The sequence below is a fragment of the Lynx canadensis genome, chromosome A2 (genome assembly GCF_007474595.2).
Source record: "Lynx canadensis isolate LIC74 chromosome A2, mLynCan4.pri.v2, whole genome shotgun sequence".
NCBI classification, from domain to species: Eukaryota; Metazoa; Chordata; class Mammalia; order Carnivora; family Felidae; genus Lynx; species Lynx canadensis.
Window position 1 is genome coordinate 145,890,486 of NC_044304.2, and position 12,381 is coordinate 145,902,866.

Genomic DNA, 12,381 nt, shown 5'->3' on the forward strand with positions numbered 1-12,381 from the left:
GACCCCAAGATCAAGAGTCACATGCTCTACTAACTGAGCCAGCCAGGTATTCCTAATTCTCTATTTTAAAGATGTCTCCTTATTTTGACCTCCTAGACTAATGGACTGCCTATTACATTGTGGAGAAAGCTGTCAAATTATGTGTTGGCTCTAATTATTACAAAGACTTGCCTTAAGTGCAGCTACAAATTCTATGACTTTCTCCCAGTTGTATCTTCTTATAGATTATAGAATGAATCTGTTCTTTCTTCCATTTAACCACCCTTTGGAAAACATTGATAACATTCTGGGTCTGAATTCTGTTTTACTTTTTAACCTGGGGGCCATCAGTTCATGAGTCTGTCTTCAGGGGATGGGTCTTCAGGGGATTATATCATATGTAAAATTGTATATGTGCATTTTTCTGGGAAGGGAGCCAGTAATTTTTATTAGCCTCAATAGAACCTGATTCCCCACCAAAATTAATATGCCAGACCTACCGGGGTAGACCTGGTAATCTGCTTTTTGGTTTTGTTTTTATTTTTATTATTTTTAGTAAGTTTGCAATGAGCCGGCTAGTCTAGCATCTCAGGAACTATCGCGCTAGGTAATTTCTGAGATGCTTAGAGCATTTCCGACTCCATTGAGAATTGTAGAATTTTTAGAGCTTTAGAGACCATTTAGTTTATATATAGTTTATGGTATATTTATAGTGAATTCTTTCTATCAAAAGATTAAGCTGATCCAAAGGAGTAAGGTTTTTATTTGAAAATTTATTTGAAAACCTTGGCAGCCATTCGTAAACATTAAGAATGTGGTAGTGCTATTTTAAATCAGGAGTGTTCCCAAGATTTTTTTTGTTGGACTTAATATTTTAATCTAACACAGGTTTATGAGTTATACTTTTTTATTAATTTTTAATCTGTAAAGATTTTAGCCTATTTTATTCTTGCTATTCCGTAGGAAGGACAGTATAGCTGAGGATTCACTTAGGAGCACTAGTTTCAAATATTCCATCTACCTTTTAGAATAGTTTGAGCCTAGTACAACTCCTCCTGTGCCTGCCTCCCTTTCCCAAAGACAAAACTCAACCAGCGAGGCTTTTTTCTTTTCTCCAGTAAAGTAATACTTGAATAACTAATAATGTAAACCGAATGACAAAAAGCATCTTAAGATTTGAAGATGTCTTTCAGTGTGCTATGATTACTTCACTTTTCTAGAAGTCTGTGCATGATAGGCCTACTTTTTGCAACAAATGTCAGAGGAGTAAAGTCAGAAGAGACAAGAGACTAATGTGAAAGAAAACAGAAAAATGCAGCACAGCAGGGGAAATGAACATGTTTTAATAAACAGCAATGACAAGCAACAGAGATGGCAAGAACCAGCAATTTTCATTCATTTACCATTTATCCCTCTCTTAGTGTCAAAAGTACCTGAGTTAGCTTATAAACAGAGATCTATCTGAAAATAGAATGTTTTTTATAAGTAGGTAAATAAGTAAATGGTGTAGTTGAAGACAGATGATATAACATATCTGGTAGCTGGGGGGTATACAGCTGCTTTTGCCTCAATATTGTAACTCCCTAAAGATACATTTCCTGTGTATGTATTAGGAAAGGACAGTAGAAGCGAGTAAGTAGTCAATAGCTGCTTACCCCTAGCTTGAAGGCCCTTGAACCAGAGTGCATGCTTCTTGTTTCCTAAAAGCCTAAGGGATGAGAAACACTACAGTTATTTCATTCATTACAATGACTTACTATGGCTTTTATTTTAATAAGGGTGGCAATATGATGGTATATGGGGGGGGGGGGTGCGGGTAACACCAGACTCTTGGGAGAGGAGAACAACTTCTTTGGAGGGGTTGGGAGAATGTACCTTTAGTTGAGAGTCCTTGCCTTAATGTTCTTTCATTTGTTCATTCGTTTGTTCAACAAGTATTTAGCAAATGCCTCTATTAGACACATTTCTTAGGTGCTGAACTGAATTGTGACTAAGAGCATTATTATAGAGTCGTTAAGAGTGATTTGGATCTGGGGCGCCTGGGTGGCGCAGTCGGTTCAGCGTCCGACTTCAGCCAGGTCACGATCTCGCGGTCCGTGAGTTCGAGCCCCGCGTCGGGCTCTGGGCTGATGGCTCAGAGCCTGGAGCCTGTTTCCGATTCTGTGTCTCCCTCTCTCTCTGCCCCTCGCCCGTTCATGCTCTGTCTCTCTCTGTCCCAAAAATAAATAAACGTTGAAAAAAAAAAAAATTAAAAAAAAAAAAAAAGAGTGATTTGGATCTAAACTGCATGGGTTTGAATCCCAGATTTTTCATTTGCCTAGCTAAGTGACCTTGGGAAAAATTGCTTAATTTCTCTGTCTTGGTTTCCTCCACTGTAAGTTGGGAATCATAATAGTATCTGTCTCATACAGATGTGGTGAGGATTAAATGAGTCCTGGAACAGTATTGTTATTAAAGGGAATTCAGTTGTTTTGATACACACACACACAAACATGTATATGTAAAATGCTGCCATGACTAAGCCATAACACAGTACAATATAGCACTCCAATTTATATTTTAGTTTGTGTTGATTTACATACCTGTTTGTTTCCAAAAGGATTTGAGACCGATCCAAAGCCTCCAAAAGAATACTCTGTATTCAACTGACACGACAGAATTAAGATTATGGGTTCAGATCTTCTTGCTTTGAGAGGCAAAAGACAGAAACTTACAAATGAGTGTATTTAACTGCTAGGAGTAGAGTAGACACTGGATAAATGTTAATTCTAAGTGTAAAAGAAAATCATTTACTTAAAAAAGTGGTCACTGCCAGCCCAAAGTGTGCTGTTATGCAAATTACTTAAAAATGCCTCTTCCAGGGGTGCCTGGCTGGCTTAGTCAGTTGAGCATGTGAGTCTTGATCTTGGGGTTGTGAGTTCAAGTCCCACGTTGAGTGTATCTTAAAAAAAATAGGGGTACCTGGGTGGCTTATTTAGTTGCGAGTCTTGATTTTGACTCGGGTCATGATCCCAGGATCATGGGATTGAGCCCCACATCGGCCTCTAGGCTGAGCATGGAGCTTGCTTGAATTCTCTCTCTCTCTCTCTCTCTCTCTCTCTCTCTCTCCCTCCCTCCCCCCTCCCCCTCTCTCCATCTCTCCCTCCCTCTCCCCCCTCCTCCACTCATGCACTTTCTCTCTCTCAAAATAAGTATCTTAAAAATAATAAACAAACAAACAAATAAATAAATAATGTCTTTTCCAGGTAAGCATAGTCCTGTTAGTATACTGGGGAGTAGAGTGTTGGCTGGATTTTAGCCTCACTTAGCCACTTGGCCTGGAGCTCTTGTGCAGTGTGCAACCTACACAACTGTGCAGTGATTCTGAATACAGTATTAATTTGCTTCTCTTCTGAAATTCTTTATAGACACTGAATTGTATAAAGCAATAGGATCATGACACATGGCATAGCCACCTAAATCAGAATTCTTAGATCATGTTAAATAGTTTGGTTTATTAAAATATTTATAATTGTTTCAGACATAGCATTTTGAATGCAGTCTGCCCCATATCAACGTAATCAGTTTTTGTCATGTTTTTAATACTTTTTCCTTTGAGACATTGTAGATTTACATGCAACTGTAAGAAAGAATATGGAATGCTCCATACACCCTTCATTTAGTTTCCCCAAATGATAACATTTTGTTACTATTGTGTAATAACACAACCAGGAAGTCAACGTTGATACTGCTTGTTTGACCTTACTTTGATTTCATTAGTTTTGCATGCGTTCATATGTGTGTGTGTTTGTATTGAGTTCTAGGCAGTTTTATCACATGTGTAGATTTGTGTGACCACCTAGTCAAGATATAGAACAGATCCATCACAGTGACTCCTCATGTTACCCTTGTATAGTCACAGCCATCTCCCCTGGTAAGCCCCTGACAACCACTAATCTGTTCTCCATCTCTGTAATTTTGTCACTTTAAGAACGTTACATAAATGGAGTCCTACAGTTTTGGCATTGACTTTTTGGCATTGACTTTTGGCATTGGCTTTTTTCATTCAGCACAATTCCCTTGGGAGCCATCTAAGTTGTTACACATATCAGTAGTTCATTAATACTGAGCCTTATGCCATGGTATGGATGTACCACAGTTAAATTACTCATTCATTGGAAGGTTGTTTCCAGGTTTTGGCCATTATTGATGAAGCTACTATGAACATTTGTGTACAGGTTTTTGTGTGAGCTTAAGTTTCTTTTTTTTTGCAGTTTGGTATTTTATCCAAAGGTTTTTTTGCACTGATTGAAATGATGTTGTGGTTTTTCTCCTTATTTTGCTAATATAGCGAATTATACTGATTTTTTAATGTTAAATCAGTCTTACATTCTTGGAAGAAATTTTACTTGATCATGATGTATTATCCTTTTATATAGCTTTGATTTTATTTGGTAATATTTTGTTTGGAATTTTTGAGCCTGTTTGTAAGGGATTTTGACCTGTAATTACTTTTAATGTTTTTATCAGATTTTGATATCAAGGTTCTATTAGTCTCCTAAGTGAGTTTCTCTATTCTCTGACAGCATTTGTGTAAGATGGGTGTTATATATCTTCCTTAAATGTTCGGAGTGAAGCCATCTAGTACTCCTCCTAATTTTTTTGCGCAATACCTAAATTTGTGTTTTTCTATCAATATCTGTGTTAATCACTTTCTGCATCTTTCTTCTAAACAAGGCAAAGACTTTATTCTTCTGCTTTCCCTTCTCTCAACCCTCTTCTTACCCTCACAGTGATTCCTGTCAATATCATCTAAGATTAGAGTTTTGAATGTTAGTAAACTTTTGTGTTTTGTTCTTTTCCCAATCAGCACTTAACTTCCAGATATTACTGGTTTCTCCCCTTACTCTTTTCTTGTACCTTGTTTGTTGTTTTTGGATTAATTTTTTTTAGCTCCAAGTAAAGTTTTAAGTTTATTTATTTGAGAGAGGGAGGATCCCAAGTAGGCTTTGTACTACATGCTAAGCCCAACACAGGGCTCAGTCTCATGGAGCATGAGATCATGACCTTGAACCGAAATCAAGAGTCGGACACTTAACCAACTGAGCTGCCCAGGTGCCCCAAGTATATATCTTTGAGTAATTCTTTTGCCAGAAGTCTGAAAGAAGCAAAATTTTTGTTTCCTGGTACATTAAAAAATGTCTTAATTTCACTGTCACAATTGAGAGTTTGAGTAGATATAGAATTCTGGACCATCTGTTGAAAAGACTGTTCTTCCCCATTGAGTGGTCTTGTCACCTTCGTTAAAAGTCAGTTGACCATAGATGTACGGGTTTACTTGTGGACTTTCAATTCTATTCCATTGATCTCTATGTCCATCCTATGCTAGTACTAAGTTGTTTTGAATACGGTATTTTTGTAGTAAGTTTTGAAGTCAGGAAGTGTGAGTCTTCTAATTTAGTTCTTTCTCAAGATTGCTTTGGTTTTCTGGGTTTCTTACATTTCAATATGAAGTTTACAGTTAGCTTGTCCATTTCTGGAAAAAGGGCAGTTGGAATTTTGGTAGCGATTGCTCAGTTCTCTTTTATATCTTAACTTTTGAAAATACTTTCTACTTCTTTTTCCTTCTATACTGTATTCTGGTGAATTTCTTGGCCCCATCTTTCATTGTACTAATTTAGTTTGCTGTTTAACTGTGTCTTTTCAGTTCCTAGGTTTTTTAGTTTGGTGATCAAAATTTAATTCCTGAGAGTTCCAATTGATTTTTTTTTAATAAATGTATTATTACTTTGCATATCTCTGAGGATATTAATTATACTTGATGTAAGGTCTTACTCTATTTAACTTGTTAACTCTCTTTCTTTAGTCTGAGTTCCTCTGTTTGTCACATTCATGCCTGAGTCTTTTTCATGTCTGAGTCTTGGGTTTTTGCTTATTCGTCTTTATTTGAGAGTCCTAGTTAGCCTTCCTGTGAATATTACATCTGTTACTGCAGCAGGTCTTTAATGGTTGTGGGGAGAGATGAAATGTGAAGTAGGATGGAGCCACCATTGCCAGGGTCTTCTTTAGTGTGAGCGTCCCCTCTTCGACCTGGGAGTTAGTATCCACCCAAGGCTCTGTCCTGTCTCTCTGATCCGGTGTTTATAGTCATTGTTCCTACCCGGGGAGGGGAGGGACACCTCTCCTTTGATGCCACCGTTTCCCTCTGGAGCAAATACCTCTGTTCTGTAATGGTTGACCCAAAGAGGTAAATGAGCGGGAGAGGCTGATCTGCTTTGTAACTTCTGTGCTGGCCCCCAACCTGTAAATTCTGTAAATTGTGTCAGTTCTTCCTGCTGTTTTCCACCTCTGGGCTTCATTTACTGTGAGGTCTGCTCTGACCACTTGCAGTAGCCCTCTCCTCTGGGTGTATCGGACTATGTTTCTCACGTTGCAGTGATTCCTGTGTTAGTCCACCGAAGACATTTCTTGCTTTCTTTTGATTATGGATTTGTAAAAAATTTAAAAATTAAAAATAATTTAAAATGGCTTTTGTGTTATTTGCTGGGCTTTGGAGAAAGGAGAATGTGTTTGGCCTAATAGCCTATTTCGGTCAATGACTATGTCATTTTTATAATGAAATAAATTTAATAAAAAGAAAACATTTAAAAGCAAAAAATAGGGGTGCCTGGCTAGCTCAGTCGGTAGAGCATGTGACTCTTGATCTTGGGGTGGTGAGTTTGAGCTCCATGTTGGGTGAAGAGATTACTTTAAAAAAATAACAAAAATCAGCAAAAATAAAATATTGATGAAATCATTGAAGAAATTATCCTTTTTGTTTTTGTTTTGAAGAGTAGAAGCAATCACGAATGAAGATTGGCAGTTTGAATTTATACAAATGAAAGCTTTAACGAGCAAAACTACAGACCAGGAACATATCTATATGAATTTGGAACGGCATATATTTGCTCTATTGCTGGTTTCTCTCTTTTTCTGATCTTTGGGTGAAGGAAGAAAACGTGGGTTCTGAAGTCAGTGCCTACCTTGTGTGAATAACCTCAACATTAGCTTATGCCTATGACAGACTTCATGTTGGCGGCTGAGTAAGGCCAAAGATGTTTGGCAGAGCTCTGAGAAAACATCAAAAGCATTTTTTATTATAACTTTGATTCAGTCATTTTCAATGTTATTCCCTCAGTGTCATTCTAAATTTGCTTGTGTTTTTCCATTATAAAATATGTCCTAGAAATTTGGATAATATAAAAGAGATGATAACCCTCAACCCTAATCATAACCACTGTTAATGCTTTGGTATGTTTCTTTACAGTATTTTTTTTTTAACATAGCATAAATAAATTAAAGTAATATGGTATTATTTTTCTTCCAGTCCAAAAGTAATGCCTACTCAATGGGAAAGCTTGGAAAATAAAGACCAGCATTAAGGAGAAAAATCCAAAAATCATTCATAATAACCACCCAAAGTTAACCACAATTAAAATTTGATGTACATCCTTCCTGTATTTTTCGTGAATCTATACAAGCGCTTTTTTCTTTACTAATATGGTATCAGACTCTAGTACTATTTTGTACTTGCATTTTTTTGTTTGCAATATATTGTGAATGTTTTCCCACGTTAGTAAATATTCTTGTATATACTTTTTAGTGGTGTGTGAAATATGAACATATTTAAGTATGTTTATTTAGCATACTTACTTAACCATCCCCCTATCATTGGACGTTGAAAGTGTTTCTAATTTTTTGCCATGATGAATAGTATCATAGTGAGTATCTTTGTCCATACATCTTTCCATGCATCTGTGATTGTTTCTTTAGGAATAAATTCCTAGAAGTGGAATAGCTGGGTCAAAGGGTATGTACATTTTAACACTTTTGATACATAAAAATGTCAAATTTTAAGCTAATCACTTGTTATATTCTGTCTTGTATTGCTATCTAATTGTTTTATGTGTCTGTCTTGTCTCCCTAATTAGAATATAAGCTTCTTGAGGGCAAGGGAAGTTTCTTATACATCTTATGTATCCTTTGACAGTGTGGTTTATAATGTTGGATTTATGAGTCATCAACAAAAATTGTATTGATTTAACCTGTGATTCTCCAGACTTTTGGATGTCATAAATTTGTAACTAAAAAAATATATATATACATATATATATGTATATACACATACATACACATATATATATGTATATATATGTATATGTATATTTTGGGGATACACATAGACTTGAACATTTTCTGTTTTTCTAAGAAAGAATAATTCAACCAAAACCAACTAACCATTTCCTCTAACCTTCATCTCATAAAATGAAGCATATTTGATCAAAAAAACTTTCTAATCTCTGAAAAAAGGACAGGCCGTTTACTTAAATGGAACATTTTCCTTTTAAAAAAAAAATCACTACCTTGTCCGCTTTTTTCTCATTTTGTTTTGGACTGGTGAATCTTCACCTTAGCCTAGCAGTGGTCTGTAGACCAAGATCTGGGCATTGCTGATTTAAAAGACTTAGACAGTTAAAAGATAACCCCTTTTGCAAAACAAAGAATTCTTCCCCTTGCCAAGGAGTCTGTCTCCTCCACAGTATGAAGGGCATAACGCACACACCAGTAGTGCCTTTTCATCGCACAGGATTTGTGTACCAGTACCTTGCTGACGAACATCTAAGTATATTTGCAACCGCCAAACCCAAAACCTATACGCTTTCTAATGAATATGAGACAGGGAAGTGTGGTGTAGTGGAAAGAAGGCAGGTTTTAAAGTCAGGCTGAGCTTGGATCCTGGGTGAGGCATTAAGTCGCTTTGCTACCTGGCTTGTAAAATTAAGATGATAACATCTTTCTCAAAATGTCTTTACGGCCACTGTTATGGCAGTTACTTCACTGTAATGTAATTGTTTGTTTGGACATCTGCCTTCCTCATAAGACCAAGAGCTGTTGAGGGTAGGGGACATATCCTTGCGCTACGCTAGAGCCTGGCCGAGGGCTCAAGGCATAGCAGATGCTTCATGAAATAACTGTTGAAGCCGTACAGGATTGTTGTGAGGATCAAATGAGGTAACATGCGTGGAAGCTCTTTATAAACTTTAAACTCTATACAAATGTTAACTTTTTGTATTGCCAATAAAAGCCATCTTTGGGAGCTATCAAAACTTTGGAAAGAGACAAAATTATTCCTTTAACAGTTCAATAATGCTTTGTATTTCTCTACTATATTACAAGAAAACAAGCTTTAGTTGGGGTTAATATGGAACTGGTTTGCTTCCTTGGAAGGCAGATGAATTTCCTTTTTTCTCTCTCCCAGTGGAAGTGCCAAGATATTAAATGTTTGCTTTATTTGGTTGTCACCATGACATTTTAATTATAGCAAGATCTGCTTATTTCATATTCAAAGAATGGTGCCCATTGCTTTATCCTCTTAACCACATAACCGATAAAAGAATACCAAACCCGGAAGAGAACAGGAGCCTGCATTATGCCGAGTTAATTTTAGTCAGTGCTCCTTTTTTGACATTCACTGATTTTTTAAAATGTCATAATTTCTAATTTGTTTGTAAAGCTACTGGTGAATTTTTGCCACAAGATGGCATTGGTGATTATTGAATGCATGTTCTGTTGAACCAGAATTCTGAAAAATGGTGCACATATTGTTTGCATTCTTTGGGGGTGAGTTGAATACCTTCATCACTGCTTGTGTATTAATTTAATTTTGTTTTGACTTCCAAAACAGGGTTAAATGCTACTTTACATCACTTCTTTCTGTATTCAAGTATTGTTTTGTTTCCTGTTTTTCTGTCTTTATAACTACAGTAACTATGTATTATTTGCCATGTGTTGTATGTGTCTGACTTATTGCTGATGATTGTGGTAACAGGTAAGAAGAAAATACGATGGGACCCAGTTAGGAGGCGCTTCATTCAGTCCTGTCCCATCATAAGGATCCCTAACAGGTTTTTGAGAGGTGGGTGATAACTAGCAAGAGATCTGTGCTTCATATGGGTTAAAGGGAACTTTGAATTTTCTAAAGTCAAAACTCTGGTTTTTAAAAATTGTCTAAACAGCTAAAATTGGAGTAAGAAAAGTCTAGAACTTAATTTTAAACCTGTGTCTCATATTGACCACTGTTGGAGTTGGAATTGTAAGTTTTAGGGAGTTAGAAACACTTAATGTGTACTAGATGGTAGAAATAAATCATCTAACTGATATCAGTATTATTCCACTGTAGCCATATGAGAGAGAACTTTGAGTGAATAATCTATAAAATATGGGCGTGGGAAAGAACTTTCTAAATATCATCTGAGGAATAAATAAAGATTAACTGATGTGACAGTATAAAAATTAAAAACCTCTATGTCAAAAACCATAAATAACAAGATAAATTAAAAGGGGGAAATATTTGTAACAAATGGTTACTACCATGAATATATAAAGAGCTCTTATAAATCAATAGTTTAAAAGCAAATGCCCACTAGAAAAATAGATAAAAAAACATGAATAATCAATTCAGAAAAAGAAAGCATCAGTAAATATGAACAAATACTTATTTTCACTATTGTTACATAAACATGATAATTAAAATAATAAGATCTCATTTTCACGTATGAGGTTGGCTAAAGGCTAAAAATAAGAATGCCCAGTGTTGGCAAAAGTATGGGGACGTGAAGCTCATATATGGAGGGAAGTGTAAAGTTAACACAGCCTATCTGGATTCAGTTTGGCTATATGATATAAAAAACCTTAAAAATGTTGACATCCTTTGACCTAGTAATTCTTACTTTTAGAAGTGTTGCATTCCTTCTAGTTCTTATTTTTTCTACCAGAACATACTCCATACTGAAAAAGAATCTCAGAAGAGGGTTGAAAACTGGTTCACACTGTTTTTCTAGGTATAGCAAATTGTCAGACAAGCATACTTAATGTGATGATTTAGACTTTTATTAAATTATTTATAAGCCAGTATATCTAATTTTGACTGAAGATTATTACAAAAAAAAAAAAAAAATCCTGCAGCTGCTATAGATGTTTCTATATCTAGTACCTAATCTATTTTTAGCAGCCATGTTCCACAGCATGGAAAGAATGAAATCTAGACTTAATGGTCAAAATAAGATACTTAGGGTGTTATGCTCCCTTTTAGAATGAATAATGATTTTATTGATACAGACTAAGAGATAATTCTAATATTATATGACAAAACCATTTTTGCATATGTGGCCAAACAAGTGGCACATCTAATTCTATAACATTTTTTTCTTTTTTCTATTTATAAATTAAAATGCCAATTTATTGATTTACAATGAGAAGGCTAACTCGGGCTGACTAAATTTAAGTACAATTAAGAAATTGTTTAATTAGGATATAGAATTTAATATAATACAATTTTGTACAAATATAAACATAAAAAAAAAAAGGAAACTGAACCAACATTATACCTGGATGGTGAGATTTGATTTCCTTTTGAATATTTTGTTTTTCAATTCTTCAGTCATGGAAAAAAGAGATTAGTACAGGTAAGTTGCATATCTTTGGTTCTTTTGTAAGCCCTAAATTGCCTCCAACAATGAATGGCCTAGGAAGATGGCCTCTGCCTGTGCTGAGAGGGAGGTGGGAGTAAAACCAGCATCAATCACCATCATCAGTCACCAGTGACTGCCTCTAAATCAGTGGTCTTGTCTTAGTTCTCGCTTTCTTTGACCTGTTTGTAGTGTTTGATGCTGTTGACCACCTGCACCTTCTTAAATATTTCTCTTCTTTTGGGTTACTTTCCTGTGCAATCCTAGATGTTTTCTTCTTCTCTTTGATTGTTCATTCTGTTTCCTTCACTAGCTTCTTTCTTCCTACCCACTACAGGTGGGCATTTCTCCAGCGTTCTGTCCTTCTCTCCATTATCTCCTTTGGTTCTCTCATCAGCTTTCACAGACTTAACTCTCTCCGTTCGTTCGTTCATTCTTTCATTCTTTTAGTATTTCTTGATTGCCTCCTGTGTAGCAGGCAGTGTATCAGCTCAGTATCTAAATAACAGAGAATCAGATAAACAATTACAGAAAATAATTTGAGTGTAATTCTTTGTGATAAGTGTCCTGGTGAGGTAGCATGGTATGGGATTGCACAGAAGAGGCTCCTGACTCAGCTTGTGGGGAGCACAGACAGAGGAGTGGCCATCAGGATGACTTTTCAGAAGAGATGTACTTAAACGCTGAGTAGGTGTTAGTTAGCAAGGGAGGGTTAGCAAGGGAGAACATCTCAAATCATGGGGACCACATAGCTTAAGGAAAGGCAGTTAGGCAAAACAGAGCATAGTCTCCAGAGAACTGTAGGGGGTTCAGCATAGGGGGAAGGAGTAAGGAGAGAAGAAGCTGGAGAAGGTCCAGATCAAGTGGGGTACAACCCAAGGGAAGTTTTCAGAATCATTTTGTGTTTTTTTTTTTG

General features: G+C 36.1%; 1 protein-coding gene across 2 annotated transcripts in view; it reads left to right on the forward strand.

Annotated features, from left to right (window-relative positions):
- KLHDC10 (kelch domain containing 10) overlaps positions 1-12,381 on the forward strand; it is a 59,883-nt gene that overhangs the window by 19,239 nt on the left and 28,263 nt on the right. Inside the window, exon 2 of one of the 2 annotated variants that reach the window (XM_030308438.1) lies at positions 9,827-9,913. The exons of the other annotated variant lie outside the window; for it this stretch is intronic. Coding sequence (XP_030164298.1) covers positions 9,827-9,913 — 87 coding nt within the window. The remainder of the gene's footprint in view (positions 1-9,826; positions 9,914-12,381) is intronic. 2 annotated transcript variants of the gene reach the window in all.